Source organism: Prionailurus viverrinus, chromosome B2, assembly GCF_022837055.1.
Source record: "Prionailurus viverrinus isolate Anna chromosome B2, UM_Priviv_1.0, whole genome shotgun sequence".
Classification (NCBI taxonomy): Eukaryota; Metazoa; Chordata; class Mammalia; order Carnivora; family Felidae; genus Prionailurus; species Prionailurus viverrinus.
Window position 1 is genome coordinate 122602368 of NC_062565.1, and position 22004 is coordinate 122624371.

Here is a 22004-nt window from a genome sequence, read left to right on the forward strand (position 1 = left end):
CTTAAGTTGTTTGAGTAACTACTGTTTTCCCAGTCTTATCTTTCCTGAAGATTGTTTTGCTTTTTAGATTTTGTCCCTCACAATCAGATTCTGCAAGATCATTCTTTAGCAAGATTTGGCACTTGAGTATCTTAAAACAAGTATTCTTTTTTTCTTTTTAATTAATAATGTTTATTTTTTAATTTACATCCAAATTAGTTACATATAGTGCAACAGTGATTTCAGGAGTAGATTCCTTAGTGCCCCTTACCCATTTAGCACCCCCTCCGCCACCCACAACTCCTCCAGTAACCCTCTGTTTGTTCTCTATATTTAAGAGTCTCTTATGTTTTGTCCCCCTCCCTGTTTTTAGATTATTTTTGTCTCCCTTCCCTAATGTTCATCTGTTTTGTATCTTAAAGTCCTCATATGAGTGAAGTCATTGGATATTTTAAAACAGGTATTATTAATCATAAAGATTTCAAGACGATATTATATTATGTAGTATTATTGCTATCTGCATAGCTTTAAATCAAGCATATAATAAAAACATAAAAGAACAAGAAGACTTAGTGGTGAAAGGTGGATCTTGTAGCAAGTGACTCAATTTCACAGAACCACCAAAGCACCAAGAACACCCTGATTTTTCCCTACTAGTGAAGATGATCTGACTTACTTAAAATGTGTTTGGGACAAAAAGTACAAACACATGAAAAATTCAAATTCACGGACTAATTCAGATTGCAGAACAGTCTACCTGCCCTCAACCCAATAGCGCAAGAAGCAAAGAAAACCACCAAAATCTAAACTCAGAAAGCATCAATTATAACTGAATATATTTAGTTTTTCTACCAGTCTTAAGAAATAAATTCCAAAGACAGCAATCAAATTGATTTTAATTTTTACTTGGTCTAAGTATTACTTCTATCTCTTTGCTCATGGCAAGCCCAGCATCTTACCATATGTATACGTATGTATGTATATATATATATATATAATGTGTGTATATGTTATATATATATAAAACGTATGCAACTTTATAAAAGTCTGGATTAAAAAAACCCCTCAATGTAACAGCTCTGATCAGAATTTGAACCTACTTCAGAGGTTGAGGGAAGAGAAATAAGACTGAATTGTATATCACTGTTAAACAGTCAACATCATTTTTAGTTATTTATCATGACCCTGACATATGAGTAACAACATATTGTCATGTGTAGGTCTTACCAAACCTGCTTTTAATAGTCTGTTCATCATGTGAAATGGATGCAGGTTTGTCTTAAGTAGATTTGACACTGTCCCTGCCATCCTTCTTGCTGTATTACTGTATTACAGTAACTGGCCCATTTAAGTCCTTCTTCATATTGCAAAGGTGGCTTAAATTGTGTTCAAATCTTATGAATCCCAAGTTAACAGAGTATCCACATTACAAAGTTTTAACACTTATTAAAGGACACTTATTTAATTAGGACCAATATTCCACTTCTAAACACCTTTACTCACTCATTCCTTGGTCTCAGCAGCAGCACGCCATATGGGTAGTTACTCATGGAGGCAAGAAGGAGGAGGAAGAAGGTATCTCTGTGAGCTGTTTTGTTTCATTTCCTTGTTTAACAAAAAAGCCCCCACGGCTGTGATACCACCAGCCCACAGCACCCCCCATCATCCACAAGGCCAGGGAGCACGGTTGCCCTTCTTTCTCTCCTGTCCACACACACCTCCCAAGTTGTTTTGTGACTTCGTCTCCTCTTCACGGTACCCTTGATTTGGAGAGGAGGGGATGAAGAGAGGAAGAGGAGCAAAGCAAAGGAGATGAATGAAAGGACCAGAATCCAGGGGCTCCTGCTTCCCAAACCCTCACAGCTTCTTAGTGAGGCTTTTAAAATTAGATGCAGTGAGACTTAAACATGAAAGGAATGATTAACGAAATGATTTTAAGTGCCTCCACTGATCAAACGGGAGATTTACCAAGAAGAAAACAACTCATAAATAGCTTTGTAAGAGAAATGGGCCATGCAAACAACTCATCCAAGTATTTCTGTAAACTTGAAGAATGAATGTAAAATTAGGTAAATGTTCAATCAATGTCTGTTGTAGGTAGCACACAGAGAGCTTTAAATAAGGCAAATTTATGGTATCGTACAGCTCTATATTTATGTGTTTATAATACCTTCTGATATCTTCTTTTTCATATAATTAATATCTATTGTTTATTTATACCCACGTGGTAGAAATTTTTTAAAAAGAGAGAGGAAAACAACAACTAGAGCTGTGGCTAAATTGTAGTCGTGGCTCTGTCATTAGCTTTCCATGTGGCCTGAGTACAAGCCATTTCCCTTCTCTTGGGGTCTGTTTTTTACTTGAAAATGAACAGAAGGGGCTCCGAATAAAAGCGTGATCTATCACAGCACCATTCTCGTATTTTACAGATGAGGAAATGGAGGCCCAGACTCGCCAAGGCTACAGAAGTCGCCCAAAGGCTACAATTCTGGTTTTTCAAACTGATTTAACAACAAAACTATTTTTCAAAGACAGTTTTGCTTGGACCCCTCATATAGAGACACTTAAACGTGGAATTAGTCTAGGTGACGTGAGGTTTGGTGGCCTGGCAAACCCTGTCTTCCCAACTCTACTCCCCAGAACCCTAAAGAACAGGGTTCTACAGAGGAGAGTTTATAGACCACAGGACTAAACAAGCTCTTCCAGATTTCCTCTGTTGCTAAAATTCTGTTTCCAGGAGCACAATTTTACGATTTTATATATTCCCTTGATTCTTTGATTTTAGAATTTATTATTAGTTATGTGAATTGTATTTGATGCTGAATTATAATGCTTTTCCTTGAGGACAAAATAGTCCCGTGCATTAAGATGCGGTTTCTGGAAGTATATAAAAACACAAAGTGAAGGTTTTCATTTTGGTTCGTGATTTGTAGTTTTGGGTACTAACTGTGCCAGTTAGAAACAACAACTGGTATTTATGAAACCCCACTCTGAGCCAGGCACTGTGCTAGATGTCCTGGGGGTACAAAGCTGAGGAGGCTATAGGAATTCATGACCTAATGGGGAAAGCTTTACATACAACCAACAAGGCAGAGAGGAATAAACATTACGATGACGATAAAAAGGAAATGTGCAGAAATAAAGGAACAGAAGCCTTGAATCGTAACTGGAAGTTTTGGAGAGGGATTCACAGAGGAAGGAGCATTTAGCTAGACCTTAAGAGATCTCAGGAGATACGCTATTTCACAGCAACATCCTTCCCATGCTCTTTCTTAAGTTCACTCTTGACCAAAACTGGCATCCCTTAACCTTTCTACCCTTTGTCCTTTCCATTCTTTACAAAATCTCTGATCTCATGGACTTAACCAGTATGTTTAGCAAATGACTTCCAAATCAATACCATTAAACCAGATCCAGATCTTAAGTTTTCCCCAAAATGACTTGGCAATAGCTAGTTTTCAGCAAATTTTGTAAACACAGCAGTTTTTTCCGAAAACACACTTGGATCTGTAAATTTTCATCAGAACTACCTGCAAGTCTGAGTTTTCAGCAAATCTCTCCTGAGTTCCATAGATGTCTGCAAGATATCTGTAAGTGACTGTTGCATAGATGCTGCCAATTTCATTGAGTCTCAGATTGAAGTTCTTCTACTCTTATACAAGGGGGTGTTCAAACTAGAAACCCAGGTTTCTCCTTAACCTTCACATGCATTTAGTTCACCAAATCCTAGTTTCTCATTGTATTTGGCGTGGATTATTGCAACAGCTTCTCCTGGTCATAGTTCCTTCAGTATTGCTTTTTTTCCATTTTTTTCAGAGCTTCTAGAATGCACTTTTGAAACAATTAGATAATCTTTTGGTGACTCCCTACTACCTCCAGGATAAGATGCAGCTTTTTTTCCTTTTTTTTTTTTAAGTTTATTTATTTTGAAAGAGACAGCATGAGTGGGGGGGACGGGCAGAAAAAGAGGCAGAGAGAGAGAATCCCAAGTAGGCTACACACTGTCAGTGAGAACCCGATGTGGGGCTCGAACTCATGAACCATGAGATCATGGCCTGAGCCAAAATCAAGAGTCAAGCGCTTAATGGACTGAGCCACCTGGGCATCCCTAAAATGCAGCTTCTTAACATGCCATAGGGACCTTCTTAAATCCTGTCTCCTTGTTCAGATTCAGCTTTTTAAAAATATATTTAAAAGTTTTTTTTGATGTTTATTTTTGAGAGACAGAGAGAGAGAGAGAGACAGAGAGACAGCACAAGCGAGCATGAGTGGGGGAAAGGCAGAGGGAGAAAGAGGGAGACACAGAATCTGAAGCAGGCACCAAGCTCTGAACTGTCAGCACAGAATCCTGTGTGGGGCTCAAACCCACGAACTGCGAGATCATGACCTGAGCCAAAGTCGGACACTTGACCAACTGAGCCACCTAGGTGCCCCAGCTCTTTCTGTTTTTAACTTTGCATCCCAACCTCTAGACCTGATGAAATACTTGTGTGGCCCAAGTGTACCAGGCCTTAGTATATATCTGTTCAGTCTGCCAGGAATGCCTTGCTTCCATGAAACTCAATTTAGAAATCAATTCCTCTGGAAAGCTTTTCCTGACCTCACGAAGCTTAGGTCAGGAACCATTTCTATTTGTTCTTCTTGCATTTTGTACTGCAGTCTACTGAACTCTTGTGCAGCAAAACTCCCAAATGTCTGACATCTGCCAGCTCTTTCAAGCGGGAACTCCCTGAAGGTGACGGCAGATGATGGGCATGACCAGAGATTCCAGAATGATATCTATATAAAAACTTCTAGGAGGCAGTTAGAAATATACCTGGGGGATTCAGGATAGGAGCCAGGGTTACAGATGTAGAGTTTGGTACATCTGAGAATACCAAAGTGATACCCAAAACTATGGGGGTAGAAGTGATAACCTAGACAAAAATATGTTAGAGAAAAATAAAAAACAACAACAGAAAAGATGCAGCAGTGTACGTCTCAGAGAAGGCTTGAAATATAGTGGCTGGTGAAGCCAGATGAAAAAGGAGTAGTAAGTTCAATGCTGAAAGGAAAGAGAAACAGCAGAGAGACGGTAGTGTTAATGACCCAGGACATTGCGGGTATGGAGTATTTCTTTACATGGTCTGTTAATTGCTGGGTTTGGTCCTTCCTGCTACTCTGCGTTTCATTCCTTGTCCTTTCCCCCTGGGACCAGCTAGCTGGCTTTAAAATTTTTCTGCTGAGTATTTCTAGCCACTTCAGGGCTTTTGCACATGTGGTTGCCAGTGCCTCAAATGTATCCTCCCGCCTACCTGGCCCTCTTTTTTTTTTTTTTTTTTTTAATCTTTATTTTTGAGGGGTGCCTGGGTGGCTCAGTCGGTTAAGCGTCCGACTTCAGCTCAGGTCACGATCTCACGGTCTGTGAGTTCGAGCCCCGTGTCAGGCTCTGTGCTGACAGTTCAGAGCCTGGAGCCTGCTTCCGGTTCTGTGTCTCCCTCTCTCTCTGCCCCTCCCCCGTTCATGCTCTCTCTCAAAAATAAATAAACGTTAAAAAACATTTTTAAAAAGTATTTATTTTTGAGGGAGAGAGACAGAGCATGTGCAGGAGAGGGGCAGAGACAGAGACAGGGAGACACAGAATCAGAAGCAGGCTCCAGGCCCTGAGCTGTCAGCACAGAGCCCGATTTGCACCCACAAACCTTGAGATCATGACCTGAGCTGAAGTCAGACGCTTAACCGACTGAGCCACCCAGGTGCCCCTAGACTATAACTCCTATAAAAGCTGGAAGGGCAATTTCTGTCTAATTTGCCATTATGCTATCCAGACGACATCCCACTGCAGTGCCTGGAAAAACAGCAGGCATTCAATATGCATGTGTTAAATGAGTAAATAATAAGATGCCACAGGAGTGGTGGAGCAAGGAAGGGGCTCACGGATGCAGTAGGAGCTGGAAGAACGTGGAAGGGAAATGACCAAAACCACCAGTGGAGGCGTCAGCTGTAGAAAGAAGGGGGCTTCCTTTTTTACCTGAAAGCAGCTGGAGAGGGAAGGTGAAATTACAGAAACACAGAGACCGTAGAGATGAGAAGTAGAGAAAATTCATGTTGGGGGACTTCTCTTCAGAGTCAGCTTGGAGTAAGAGGATGGGGCTGGAGAGATGTGAACGTCTCTGTGACACAGCACAGACAGAACGGGGCAGGGAGTCAGCCAGGAAGAATGAAAAAGATGATCGAGACCATGGGCCTCACTGAGGCTGGGAATCACAACCATGACGCAGAGACAAGCAAGACAATTACGTGACTTTCCTCAGCAGTGCTAAAATGAACAGTTAGTTTACCCCCAGACCTAGGGACCGGTAAGAGTAGTAATGCTAAGTCACACACTCCAAGTACTGTATGTATCTGGCATTCAACTGCTAAATAATTGCACCTTCCAGGACTTTATTTCTGGCTGCTCTAGAGTAACCTGATTTGGGGAGAATGAAAAACGACTGCAGATGACCGGGGAGGCAGGAAACATCAGAATGCCACCTTCTCTCTCTCTTTTTAAATTCCTGCAAACTAAAGAATCATTTGGGGCATCCCCCTCCTCCTCTGGGACTGAACTCTTCGCTAGAGATGGGAGATTAAGGAAGGAAATTGGAGAGACTCATGGAGACCTAACTGTTTGATGAAGTCCATCGCACCCAGCCCTCTATCCACTGCTGAACATCTGCTGTGTGAGCATGAGCACCATCACTGCACTGCGGTCTCTGACGGGGGTCAGGTCCGACGTGGAAGATTCACAAACATCTCAGCACAGGTGCTCCTATTTGTCTGTCTGACCTTTCCATCACTCAGTAAACACTCACTGGATACCTGCTTTGTATTACATGCTGGGGATTCAATTCTGAACATAGCCCCTGCCTTCAAGGAACCTTTGGACTTTTTATTTCCATCCAGAGAGGAAGAAAGAAATAGAAGAAAAAAGTCAGACACATGAGTCATGCTAGAAGTAGCAGGTTGTATTTTTTTTTTTTTTCTTTTAAACCAGCTTTCTTTGCCTGACCTTCTTCTTCATCTTTATTATAAAGACTTAATGGGTTTTATGGAACAACTATGTACTTTTAGGAGAGTTTCAACACACAACCGATCATTATTTATGGATTGCCTATTTGTGAATTCACATCCTCACTACAGTTCACTTGTAATCCCAGATCAATACCGGCAGTGCTTTTATAGTCATTTGAATACGTGTGCACGTGCAGGGTGGTGAAAAATTTGAGCTGCCTGATGCACACAATCCCACTTGGGGCTGAAACACTAGAAACTTCTAAAGCTTTGGCATGTTTCAAATGTTCTGTCTTATTTCAGCTCTCATACTGTAAACGAGCATCCTTTTTGTGGTCTGTTTACTGCTATGTTTTCCACATTTTTGTGTTTGGCTTGGTGATTCTGCTGTTTAAAATGATCCCTAAGAGCATGTTGAAATGTTGTCTAGTATGACTAAATGCAAGAAGGCTGATGTGCCTTAGATGAAATACATATGTCAGATGATCTGTGCTCAGGCACAAGCTATAGTACTGTTGGATAGGAGTCCAATTTTAATGAATCAACAATATATATATTAAATAAGGTGTCTTTACACAGAAACACACATAAAACTAGGTTATGTATTGGTTGGCTGATGAAAACGTGGTGGCCAGAGGCTCACAGGAACCTAATCCGGTATTTTCCCTGGAACACTGGTTCAGTATTCATTCACCAATTCAGTGTTTGTGGTGAATTCAGAGACCATAACTACTATGAACAATGAGAATCCGCTCCATATTTTTCGGTATGGCTTCTGTGTATCTACAAAATTACTATTTTACTGTTCTTTGTTGCCACCTTCTCTTACTCCTGACATATCTATGAAGTTTTTGGGAGCTCTGTCCCAGTCAAATCATAATAATTTATTGAGAATATTCTCTATGTAAAGTACTAAGATGAGGGGCTTTGAAAGGAACAACTGGGAAGTTGATTCCCATTGGTTTCACGCAGCTATGTGTAATGCTTTACAGGCTGCTATAATGTGTCAGGTCAACTTGAAGTTTATATATCCAGAGATCAAGGGATCTGAAGCACATATGTTATTCCTCCAATAAGGCTGGAAGAACATTTGCTAGCGAAATTCCGTAACTCTTGTGTCTCCCAGGGAGGCTTTCAGAAATATAAAGGAGTATCTCCCAAAGATTAGCATGTTTAGGGTAGGATCTGGCACCAGGATTTTCACACAAGTGCCCCAGGTGATTCTGAGGCCTAGAACTTTGATAACTATTAATCTGGCATAAATCAAACTGGCAATTTGTTGGGGTAGGAGAGCTAAGGACTAATTTTTGATTTGGTGTCTGAAGCTTAGTGAATATAGCTTCGTAACCAATAAGCATGGATTATGTGATCTCCTCCCTTGTTTTCTTCCCTTCTTCTGGCTTGAATCTCTATTCTTACCAACCCTACCCATCAAGAATTTCCATTGCCCTCCTGATAAACAATATAAAACAGAAACAGTGAGGCTGGGACTCAAAATTTAGTAAGGGAAAACGTATGTACAAATAATTTGGCACTGAGGTAGCAGGTGACAAATGTAGTAAGAGACCAACAATATGCCATGAGATTATGGGGGGAAAAGACTTCTCTGACCAAGTGGAGGTTCTGGCCAGTCTGTCTAAATGAATGATTCCTTATTCTTCTTCACTTCAGTATGTGTACATATGCATATGGATACGTACGTATCTATATTAGTTTGAACAAAATTGTTCAGTGATGTTGCTTTTAACTTTGCTCTTTACATCATTTTAGTAGGTTTATATCCATTATACCCGAGCACAAATCATGCTTTTGTTTTAACAATATTTATAATGTAAAATTTATTAGCTATAACAAATGAAATAATTATACATGGCATTTGTGGTTAATTACAAAAGTTGTGATAAACAATGTGACCCAGGGAAGCCTGAATGGCTCAACTGGTTAAGCGCCTGGCTCTTGGTTTTGGATCAGGTCACCATCTCATGGTTTGTGAGATCAAGCTCAGTATTGGGCTCCACACTGACAGCACGGGCCTGTCTGGAATTCTCTCTCTGCCCCTCCCCGTCTTGTGCATGCATGCGTGCACACATGCACATTCTCTCAAAATAAACAAATAAAAACTTTAAAAAAATAAAAAAATTATGACCATACTACAAGATTGCTCAAATGGGGAAGTTCAATATGAAATGTAATTTACACTTATACCTGCCAGTGAGTTTCAGGACAGGACAATAGATAGCCTCATGATCTCGGTCTAGGCATGTTTTCTACTGTAATCTTGGGAATGATACTGCTTTTAGTCAGTTGCTCCAAGATGGCATCACTTGGGCAGAGAACACTTTCTTACAAAGGAGATGTCAACCTTTGGGAGGTCTATCACCTTTGGGAGGTGTTCTTTGTAAGACACAGAAGTGTGTAACTGAGGTCGCTACTTCAACACATCCACGGTAATGGGGAAGCATAAATAGGGGTAAACAAACAAACATACAAACAAGGCTCATTAAGCACAAAAAAGTTCTGTAAAAGAGTGATAAAAGAAAAACTGTTTCAGTGTATTGTATTATATGCAGGGTTTGTGCAGATAAAAGAGACTTTTAAATAAAAAAAGTTTCTTTCCTTTGTCTGCCAACTAAAGGAGAACCGTGTTAAAATTAGAGATCATTATGGCATTATTGGGGCTGCTGCGTAATAACAAGAACATGAGCATATAGTTAATTTCTAAGGCAAAGGAAATAAATGGTAGTCAAGAGCTATCTAAATTTAAGTGAGACATTTTATATATACTTTTCATGTTGAGCCTCACCATAGTTGGATACATCTTTATGTGAAGCTATTATTTATAAGTAAGTAGGATAGCCTGTAACTCCATATAGTGTATATGCGTATAGCTTGCCAAAAATGGAAAAATGAAGGCAAAATTTCCTTAACAGGACCTTACAATAAGAAGAATTGTAATTGAAGGAAAAACACACATATGTATGTCACAATATTATATATGTATATTTTTATTACAATAGAGTAGTTCTCAACTGGAGGGGATAATTTTGTGTCTCAGCGGAAATTTGGCAATATCTGGGAGGCATTTTTGATTGTCACAACTGGAGAGATTAGTGTTTATGGCATCTAGTGAATGGGTGGACAGAGGCCAGGGATGCCGCTAAACATCCTACAATACACATTCCCTCAAACAAAGAATTATCTGGCCCCAAATGCCAGTGCCAAGTTTGAGAAACTATGGAGTACTTGACAAAACACAAGAGGACAGCAAAGTCAGAGTATCAGAGAACTTCAGAAAAAAAGGACAGGCTTGTTGAGTCAGAAGACAGGGTGACTGATATTAATCAATTCTGCCAGTATCTAAAGGACAATTTACAACCTGGAATGACTGGTGGCAAGTTCTCCCAACAAGATCTTACACATTTTATTAATTTTATTAAAATAAGTATTTATTTATTTATTTTGAGAGAGTGAGGGGGGAGGGGCAGAGAGAGAGAGAGAGAGAGAGAGAGAGACAGAGAGAGAGAAAGAGAGACGGACACAGAGAGAATCCCAAGCAGGCTCCACACTGTCAGTGCAGAGCCTGACGTGGGGATCGAACTCACAAACTGTGAGATCATAACCTGAGCTGAAATCAAGACTCTGATGCTTAACTGACTGAGCCACCCAGGCACCCCAACAACTTACATATTTTAGATCGGTGACAGATTATTAGATGGATGTTACTGATACCATCATGAAAAGCAAAAGGAAATACCATATTATTCTATCAAACAATGCTTACTGTCATAGTAAGAGTGAGTAATGGGCCAAGCAAAACATTGGTTTGACCGAGTACATCACTTATTTTATATTTTTAACGTATACTCATCCATTCAAAGATTGAATGCTACATCTGCCTTCTCAGAGTCATGAGGGAATGTCCTACAAATTCTTACCAATGGCTTCTTGGAACAATTATGAAATCTTTATTGAATTTATATTATTCTCTAAACTGGGTTTTCAATGGAAGCTCTACATAAGAAACCGAAACGTGATAGAGGATGGGCTCAGAGACTCAAATCAGGTGAATCATCAGTGGGTTGCTATACTGGAAAACAAACTTGCCCTTATGTAATTTTGTGTAAATTTTAAGTAACGGGAGTTAAGAAGACATCAAGGATATGACACATTCCCCAAACTAAGCTACAGGGGGATTCTCTCACAGCCCCTTTAATTTTGGAACCGCTGGCAATGATGGAGGTCCCGGACCCAGGCTAGATAAGCTGAGAAGACAGGCTGTCAGCGGTGTTTCACTCTGCCGGGGTTAAGAGACTCCTGGAAACACACAGGGGGACTCTGCCCCAATAGCAAGCAACACAGCTGCTGAGGGGAAGAGACAAGGCAGCAGCCGAGGTACACGTGTCAAACACGCTGGCTGAGGCAAAGGTGTAAAAAGGAGAATGAGTAGAGAAACTGGTCACCAGACCTTTAAGAAGGTCAAGACCATACGGTTTCCTTTCAGGGTAAGAGAGATTTTGGAGGCTTTTAGAGTTTCTCCGTGTAGAACATTTAGGAACATTACTTTTGAAAGCAGAGTCTGTGGGCGTGAGGTGACTCATACTCCCTTTGCTGTCACATCATCAGGGTCCACTTACTTTCTTTGCAGAACATGTTCTCTCTCTAGGCTAATAGAAAATTTTCAGTTGTAGACAATGGTTTTTGAAGTTAATATTTTTCTCAAAATAGTTATAAGGTATTGAAACAAATTATAAGGAAAAATACACATCCGTATCGTCTGCACTGAGATTCTTCACAGGACACAGATAAGTACTTTGGTTTTAGATTTACTTGTAAGTTAAGATTTTGATTTCATGCTCTTCAGATGAAGGAAGAAAACTAAACATTCCTGAAATTTTAAAACAGATCCAAACACAAATTAATTTTCTATCTACTTAAAATAACAAATTGGAGACAAATCAACTGTATTTTGTTTGATAAACCAAATTACTAAAGTTAAAAAAAGACATAAATTGATACTATTCTTTAGCAATAGGAAGGAGGCAATATTATGATTGTATTTTCAATGATTTAGCATACATTAATTAACTTCTGGATATCTGAAAAATCTGCTTCAACATACCAAAAGTAACCAGTGCCTATTATAAACATGTTGTTGGATTAAACATAATAAAATCATTATTACTTCTGTGGTTAAAAATAATTCAGACGCACTCCTGGTACAAGGACCAGTAAATGGAAAGTTTTCTTTTCTATAGGAAGTGATTTTTGAAAATAGTGACATATAGCCCAGTTAATTCCGGCTTAATGAACTGTCTTCTTTTGGGATGAAGAGGGTAAATGAAAATTAGAGATTCCGTAGATGAAGACAGACACATGTACACTGAAGGCAGCTAATATACTGCCTACTGTTTTTCTAAGAGGTTGACAGAATTATCAATTTAAGATTTTGTGTGCATTGTATGCTTGGCTGGAAGAGGTACTACTATGGAGTTACCTGATGCTTCTGGGTTTTCTGTTTTGCTTTGGACTAGACAAGAAGAGAGTTGTTCCTGAATAAAACTGGAGTATCATGCACTTTGGTTTAGGGGTCAGCACTTTTGAATAAGCCCAGCCTACTCTAATTCCAGATGCTCAGTAAAATACTGAGCAGAATTAAAACACTCTTCTCCTCATGGGAGAAGCTGAGCTATAACGGATATTTTTAGAAGTACCTTGAAATAGCGAAACTAATAAATATTATTCTTTTAATGAGTTTTTAGAGAAAGACAAAAACATCACAGTAATTTCTTTATACTCACAAAAATAATCTGACATTCCTATACATAATTATTACTATACACCTGGAATTTGCACAAAAACATACTTGGTTGTATCAATGTTGAAACATTCATAAAGTAGAAGATGCTTCTCTGCTTTGGGTTTCATTCTTAGCAAAAAAATAAGCATTTTCTGAAATCTAAAAAAAGGGGGCATTTTAGGAATTAAAAAAAAAGAAAACTGGGCATTTCAGTACCTTGAAACTTAAAAAAGAATCAGAAGTATCTGTGCTAATAAGGAAAGATGTCCAGGATATACTGATGGGAAAAAAAATCAGAATATTAAGTATGATCCTAGTTTCATTGAAAAGAAGAACAGACATGAATAAAGATATGCATGCTCATATGTGCAGACAACATTTTTAACAGGATATGGAGGAAACTGTTGGAATGAACACAAATATTAGCCAGACAGAGGGGTTTTATTTTTCATTTACACTATTCTTTATTGGTTAAATTTTTTAAACTATGAGCATATACTACTTTTACAGTCAGACAACTTAAAGTTATTAAAAAAATTTTAAAACAGGAATTTTAACAGCAACTTTTCTCCCCAAATAAATGGATGACATAGGTTAATAATTAGGCTAGTAAAAATAGAGAGCCTAAGAAAACAATAAGGTCTAAAATACAAACATAAATAAACCAAGGTTGTCAGCACTATTTTTTTCCCCAAGCTTCTCAGTTTTTTCCTCCCTGATAGCACCAATATTCTTCCTTCTATTAGATGCACATTCACAGCACATCCCGATAAAAATGTTCTGGAGTGAGCCTGAGGAAAACATTCTCCTCCTCTCGCTCTCCTGTGGTATAGGTAATGATCTGTCTGGGAATCTCTGGCCTATCATGGAGAGTCACCACCTCAAGCCCTGTGCCCGCCTCCTGCCCTGGGAGAGCCAAATGCTGCCATCACCCACTGACACTGCAGTGAACCAGATGAAATGCTGGAATGTACCCGGGGCTTTCAGCAACAGAACAGGTGTGCTCCACTTGGAAGGACTTACAGGATTCAGCAGCTGCCAAGCTATTAAAAGGTATAGTTTTACTTCTTATTCCATAGTTTGAATAGAGATAAGTTCAAGAAGAAAGAAAACTACTGAGGTGGTTTCCTTTTTTCCTTAAAAAGTACAGAGAATACAATTCTAAAAACTTCCACATAGAGATGGGCCCCATGAAGCAAACATAAAACAGGAATGTAAAAACCAATGTGACACGAAACGTGGCTAGCTGTGCAGGTAACAGCTGTCTGTGCTGTTGATTAGGTGGTGGGGACAAAGGGGCACTAGCCTGAGAACATGAAGTCCGAGCTCCTAATTAGGAGTCATTCTGAACAAAACTCTTACAACCTTTCTGGATCTTGATTTCCTTATCTGTAAAATGAAGGAATTGACTAGAATCACCGTGGATGATCTCTAAGGTTCCTTCCATGTCATCAATTCTGTAATTCTATGAACTTAGGACCCTCCCCTCCACAATTCTAAGCACTTATCAGAACTACTTTTCATGTTCTTCTTTTTAAACATATCTTCTATATGACAATAAATATAAAACTTGTACATGAAATTAAACATCTGATAGAATTTGTGGCAGGATCTTGATAAAATCAAACCATATATATTCTGATAAAGGACTCAACTGAAGAAAGGCAACTATGCCAGGTGCTAAGGAAGGCTGGTTACACATTTCTCAAGGGCTGGCTGTCTGCATCATGACTCAAAGTGTACCCAAAGCATTTTGATTACCTGGGACAACATTACTGTTTCTTCTTTTTACATAAGCGTATATCATTCCTGATACTTTCTCAGAGAGGGAAAGTAAAACACTATCTACCTATACACCTGTTATATTCCTAGGAGAAAAACATGTAGGCCTCTATTCTAACACAAGAATCCAGTCTGAGCAGATAAAATCATGTTCTTCAACCAAAGAAATCTATGCATCTTAAACGTTAAAGGCCATTTGAGTTCCCTCTCAACATGAAGACTCTTCTACTCTCTTGCCCGCATGGAGTCTTATCCTCTGGAAGTCCTTGCTTTACCTATTTTTATGTTTTTAAATGTTTTACTTTGCATGTCTGCGAGGTCCTTGAGGTCTGTTAGAACTAGCATTTGGGCAGTAGTGGGATTAGCCTGAGGCAGACCTCAAGGGTCAAGACGGGTATCTGAAGAATTACTCTGCTGAATTATAAATATAAAGGTATACATGAATCATGGACATCAGTCTGTGAAAGGAAAAAGCACACAATATTTTTTGATGAAGTAAGTTATTCTAAGTGGAGAAGCAGGGGCAGAGGTGAGAACTGGGGACTCTGAGAAGCAGGTTAAGAGGTCTGTATCCATAGGAACACAGGTGCATCAGGAAGAGGTAAGGGCAATACCAACATCCCAGGCAGCCAGTAAGAGCAGAATTAGTTCAAGGCTACTGCACACAGACGTGGGGGTTGAGTAACCCCAATTTCAAAGGTCAGCATGATGTGGAGTCAGGGATACCAGGAAGTCACTAGAAGTAAAGGTTATGCCTTTCATAGCATCTCTAACAGTTCTTGACAGACTACGAATATTGTGAGCTATTACAATGACTCCCTGTGCTGATGTTATAAATGCTTTTTTGCATTAAATGTCTTTAGGTTGTAAATGTACATTAGTATCTTCCTAAATTCTTAACCCTGGTGCTCATTTACAAACAATGGATAATATTACACATGTAGCATTTGCTCAAATACCTTACCAACCCTTTGAACTGTATCCCATTGTCCCCATACTGTCACAGGTGACCACTGTCATATGTCCTTGCTGTACTTGAAACTGGTACTTTACCTAGAAACATTTTTTTTTTTTCAGTTCTTTGTAGCACAGGCTGTTCATTCTTATATAACCCAACCATGAATCCCAGGGGCCTGGAGTTAACACATGCCCCCTCTTAACTCTCTGTTGTTAATTTTAGGCTATTCATACTTTTTTAAAAAAATTTTTTTAACTTTTATTTGTTTTTGAGACAGAGCATGAATGGGGAAGGGTCAGAGAGAGAGGGAGACACAGAATCGGAAGCAGGCTCCAGGCTCCGAGCTGTCAGCAAAGAGCCCGACACGGGGCTTGAACTCACAAACCATGAGATTGTGACCCGAGCCAAAGTCAGTCGCTCAACCGACTGAGCCACCCAGGCGCCCCAATACTTTTTTTTTAAGTAATCTCTACACTCAATTTGGGGCTCAAACTCACAGGGTAAGAGTCTCATGCTTTACCAACTGAGGCAGCCGTGCGCCCCAAAGGCTTATACCTTTAAAACACTCTTCCTTGGATGCCATGACACCTGACTACACCACTCCCTATTTGTCTTTGTAGTTGTTGCTTCAGACCTTGTGGTTACTCTAACACAATGGTTCTCAATGTTGGCTGCACATCGAAATAATCTGGAAAGCTTCTGAAATCTACCCATGCTGAGATGCCACTCCAGAGCAATTAAATCACATTCTGGGTGTGGGGACAGGTATCGATATATATATATTTTTTAATTTCTTAGGTGATTTCAATGTGAAGCCAAGAGTGAGACATCTGTTCTAATGTAAGAATCAAGGACATCAGCTCTTGGGTCACCAGTGTCCCCTTATCCCAACTCTTGTAACCATTATAGAATTTTAAAGTCCAAGAGAACAACCTATTCACCACTCTGGGTCCAGTTCCTTGACCAACTCAATTTTTACAATGTGTCCTTCTATTCACTTCAGCTCTTATATGTGCTCTGTGAATTTATTATAACCTCAGTTGCCTGACAACTGAAATATTAAGTAAGCAAAAGAGTCTGTGGGCTTACAGGGCATAGTGCCAACTTTTTTTTTTAAAGATTTTATTTTATTTTATTATTACGTATTTTTAATGTTTATTTTTGAGAGAGAGAGGAGAGAAAGAGAGAGACAGAGAGCGCGAACACGCTGCAGAGGAGCAGAGAGAGAGAGGGAGACACCGTATCCGAAGCAGACTCCAGGCTGTCAGCACAGAGCCTGACGTGGGGCTCGAACTCGCGGACTGCGAGATCATGACCTGAGCCAAAGTTGGACGCTTAACTGACTAAGCCATCCAGGTGCCCCTTAAAGACTTTATTTTTAAGTAATCTCTATACCCAATGTGGGGCTCAAACTCATAAACCCAAGTCAAGAGTGGCATCCTCCACCAAATGAGCCAGCCAGGCATCCCCAGCTTGTCACCTCCTTTAGGGTCTGACACTCTGCTTCCACGTGGGCAGGCATGGCTTACTGCAACCTTGCAGAGAACCCTGCTTTCTAAGTGGGCCAGTCTTCTCCTGATTCCACATCCTTTCAATCTGGCAGATCCCCCATGGTGTGTCTGTCACTCTGGTGACTCTCTTAACAACACTATCAAGTCTCTTATCCTCTCGTGCTTTATCACAACTGCCCTGGTTACGTATCGAACCAAGTATGCCTTCTCCACTGCTATGGCCCGCATGCTGAACACAACTGAAGGAAAAAATCCAACTACACAGAATTAGGCCACCTACATTTTCAGAGGACACAAACAGCTCTCAGCACCACTCAGGAACCTCTCTAGATGTCTCAGATGAGCTCTCGTGCCTGCTCTCTTTACAGGCATTCTAAGGGTCACTATTCTTCCTAACTCCTTTGGCCCTCACTTTTGAAGTGGAACTCTTTTCTGTGGTGGAGAACATAATGCCAACCTTAATTTTTAGAGTTCCACCCTACCAATTTATTTGTATCTTCACTGACATTTACCTGTCTCAGAGGGGCACTGCTCTAAGTTCAGCCTTGCTGACATTTTTGGCCAGATGATCCTTTGGTGGTGGGGGGGTTGTCCTGTACATTCTAGATGTTTAGCAGTATCTATGACAACAGTATCCCCCTCTATGCATGTATTTGTAAAAATATTTCCAGACCAAACGCCTGCCAAATGCCTCCCGGGAGGCCAAATCACCCTAGGTTGAGAACCATTGCTCTAAGCCAAGGCTAATCTATCAACCTGTCTTTCTGAAAAAAACCTCCTGCTTCCTCCAAGATCTATGTGTGCTTTCTTTATCTATTTGCAACCTAAACCTGCCCATTGCTTTTGTCTCCTTAGTTTGACACGTCACTCCAGTATTTACACAGTCACTCGTGGAAGCGTGTCACCCTCCAGACACAGTGGGAATTTTTTTTTTCCTTTCGGGTGAAGCTCTGGGAATGACCTCTACGAGTTCCCTTGCTGAGGCCCCATTCTACTCTTCAATCCCAGTCATACTAGTTGTCAATCACTGACACTTCTGCCAGGGCTTCCTGATTACCAAATGCTTCCACTGCCGAACTGACTGGCTGTTTCTGACATTGCTGACCTCCTTGAACCTTTCTTCTCTCCTGGTTTCTAGGGCACTTCTTTTTTTCTGGTTCCTTCCTTCCACTCGATTATTCTTTCTTAATGTCTCCTCTTTCTCAGATTCTCTCTTAAATACCAGTGTTCACTTGGGATTCTGTCCCTGGCTTTTCTCTCAAAACTCTACAACATTCCCCCCCCCCCCCCCCCCAGGCTTTCTCCTTCATTACAAGCTTCAACTCTTCTGATAGAATACAATGCATACACTAACTCCTCCCCACGTGATCTGAAGCCCTACCTTCTCTCAAATTCCAATCCTGCATGTCTGACTTCCTAGGGACTATTTCCACCTGGGAGCACTACAGACACCACTAACAAATCAAGATCTCTAAAACTGAACTCATCACAGGCTCCTCGTTACCACTGTCAGTCTCTATGCCCCCAACTATTCCTCATTCTTTTATTATTTCCATGGTACTACCCTCCAATCAGTTGTATAATAAGCCAGGGCCTTAGCACAATCCTAGATTTCCAACTTCCCTAATCATATTCAATCAATCAAAAAACCCTATCAATGATACCTTACATCCTCCCTTGTTTCCCCACTAGTTCACGCTTTTATATTTTATTTCAGTGGTTTCCTAATGAATTTCCCTGACCCAGGTCTTAGGTACCTCTGATCCAACCACTGTGTTGCCACTAGAATGTATTTTTAACAGACAAATCTGTCCATGTCACTCCCTGGATTACCTCCTCTAAGGGGATCCCCTCTGTCTGATGCATTTACAACGTAAGCATCTTAGCAGAGCACAATAAGCTCTCCGTGGCCTGGCTCTTGCATTTCTCCTCTCCTTCTCCCCATTAGACCCCATGTTCCTCAAACATAACCATACCATACCACAGTTTTCTCAAGTTGTTCCCTCTGCTAGATGTTTTTTCTAAGATCATCTAGCTAGCATATACTTTTTCATTGTACAAGCCTCAGCTCAACAATGATCCTGTCTGAGAACTCTTCCTGGACTCCCAGGGCACATTCAGAGGGTTTCTTCCTGTGTGTTCCCAAGGCACTGTGCACATAGCTTCATGATAGTTCCCACCATTGTCCGCTGGAATTGCCCTAGTCCGCTGGTGTCTCACCCACCAGCCTGCAGGCTCCTGACGGGCATATGCTTTGCCTCCTCAATCCTGTTTCCGTGAGGACGAATAGAACGCCCAGCATGGAAATAAGCACTCAATAAACACAGGCTGAATGACTAAATGACACATGGACAGGTTCAACTGTCAAAAAACTCTATCAGGAAAAAAAAAACAACCCTATCATGACATGGTATTTGTACAAAAAATATATATGTCAGTTTAAGGAGTCAAGAAGTAAAGTTTTAGGTTTAATAAGTAATATATATGATGGTACACTGCTTGTTAAACTTTTCTATCGAAGTACTACTAACATCAAAAGAACAGACTGATATCCCCGGGGGATCAGATGGCACAGACTAAAAAACATGACATTTCTCTAATATATCCATTTTCTTTTCTTTTTCTTTTTTTTAAATTTTTTAATTTTTTTTAATATTTATTTATTTCTGAGACAGAGTCAGAGCATGAGCAGGGGAGGGACAGAGAGAGGGGGAGACACAGAATCCGAAGCGGGTTCCAGGCTCTGAGCTGTCAGCACAGAGCCCGACGCGGGGCTCGAACTCACAAACCGTGAGATCATGACCTGAGCCGAAGTCGGTCGCTCAACCGACTGAGCCACCCAGGCGCTCCTATCCATTTTCTTTTTAGCTTAAAACATTCTGAATTCCTAGCAAGTCAAATGAATGCTCCAGGAAAATAGGACATGTTTATTCTGTGGGCTCTAAGACCTCTAGCCTAACTGTGTACCCTCAGGCGGGTGGGTGACAGGGTCAGCACAGCATCAACACAGAAACAGCATCACACTTAAAATCACAGGTTCCACTTGGGGTCCTTGCCCCACCACCTGGGCTGTGACCTGGGGTCTATTTTCATCCCTCTGAGCCTCCTCAGTTTCCTTATCTGGAAAATGGCTATTATGGCTACTAATATTATGATAATAATGATGATAATATTTGCCTTATATATTTCAATAATGTAGGTGCCAATATTAAAAGAAACCATAATGAATGCAATGAAGTATATAAGCATGAAAAATAAAGTTGTATTTTATCCAGAGAGCAAAAATTACAGTTCACATGCAATCCATATTCTTGAAAACATTTACCTTTTGAAGAGCTGAAGAAGGTTTTTCCAGTTTGGTCTTCTCCTTTGTGGTTAAAGGAGGGGATCGCTCCTTTATCTCTGGAGGCAGCTCTTGATACAGTGCTGGAATTGAACGAGGAATTCACGTCACAAATTGAGGAGCACTGACGCCAGGGGTGGGGGAAACAGTGGGGGGGGCAGATATGAAACTAAAGGTATTGATAGTCACTTCCTTGGTGTAACAATAAGCTACCTGGCACTTCATATTATAGTCAATTTATAGTCGCACACAGTAGTTATCAAAAGAACATAATTTATGATTGGAAAGTTTTGATCAGCAGGATTTGAAAAACATAGAAGGTGTCATTTTCACTTCTTATGTGGTCATGCAGATGCTTATCTCATTTTCTCTCAACTCACATTTACCAGGAACCTGCTACAGGCAAGGTTACCCGCTAGGTACTGGTAGAGGAGTTGGAAGAGGATCAAAAGACAACCTTTGCTCTCAAGGAGCCTACAATCTGGTCAGGGACAGACGTGTTCACAATTGTAACATAAAACAGAATATATCATTATTCAAAAGAGAGACAATAAAGACAAGTTCTGATGTGGATGGCAAATGCTCAACGCAAGAAGTGGTAGGTATGTCAGACTCTGAAGAATAGGTAGGATTTTGCAGGCAGAGGTAAGGAGAAAGAATAATTTGGGAAGATGGTATGAAATAAATGCGCATGGCTATAACAATATTGAATCTGTTCACAGTCTGAGTCTAAGGTTCTGATAGTCTAAGATTATAATTTATATAATCTATTTACATACAGTGTTGACTCTGAAAAGCTTATGTGGGAATTTTATTATTTATTATTTTATTTATTTATTTATTTATTTATTATGAAATTTATTGTCAAATTGTTTTCTATACAATACCCAGTGCTCATCCCAACAGGTGCCCTCTTCAATACCCATCACCCACCCTTCCCTCCCTCCCATCCCCCATCAACCCTCAGTTTGTTCTCAGTTTTTAAGAGTCTCTTATGGTTTAGCTCCCTCCCTCTCTAACTTTTTTTTCCTTCCCCTCCCCCATGGTCTTCTGTTAAGTTTCTCAGGATCAATGTGGGAATTTTAAAAGGACTAAACAGAAAACGTGTTTCAGCTAAATGAAAATCCTGGGCAACTCTGAATTGAGAGACATTGGTAAAATATACCTGATTGAAATCCTTAAATTGTAAGATATATTAATTGGCTTTGTGTATGGGTTGATTTTATTATTAGGCTTCTTTATCTCTCATTGGAAAGGATGTTAGATGTCATTAAGTGAGGCTGTTCATGTTTTTCTTCCCAGTGGCTTAAGATACAAAAGGAGTAAGTTCTTTATAATAATGGGGTACTTCTATTGTGTTCTCCTAGAGGACATGGCTTTCAACTGAACGGTTGGTACAGAGTCTGTTCACATATATACACTCCCTTAGAGCATTTGCTTTGCATACTGGGCTTCAGATGAAGATAAAGGACAATTTCTCCTACTATTTTTAGAGTGGGATATGCCGCTGATGGTCTTTATTCTCTAGTGTTAAAACTGAGCAGGTGCGTTTTTGTTAAATTCAGGTATAAAGTAGGATAAAGGGGAAAAGAAGATAACCCC

At 40.1% G+C, this 22004-nt stretch overlaps 1 protein-coding gene across 8 annotated transcripts in view; it reads right to left on the reverse strand.

Moving 5' to 3' along the window:
- AHI1 (Abelson helper integration site 1) overlaps positions 1-22004 on the reverse strand; it is a 219674-nt gene that overhangs the window by 22687 nt on the left and 174983 nt on the right. For all 8 annotated transcript variants that reach the window (XR_007152153.1, XM_047858614.1, XM_047858617.1 and 5 more), the window contains one exon: positions 20385-20485. Coding sequence is in view for 7 of the 8 variants with exons in the window: in XM_047858614.1 (XP_047714570.1) it covers positions 20385-20485 (101 nt within the window). In the remaining variant the exon portion in view is untranslated. The remainder of the gene's footprint in view (positions 1-20384; positions 20486-22004) is intronic.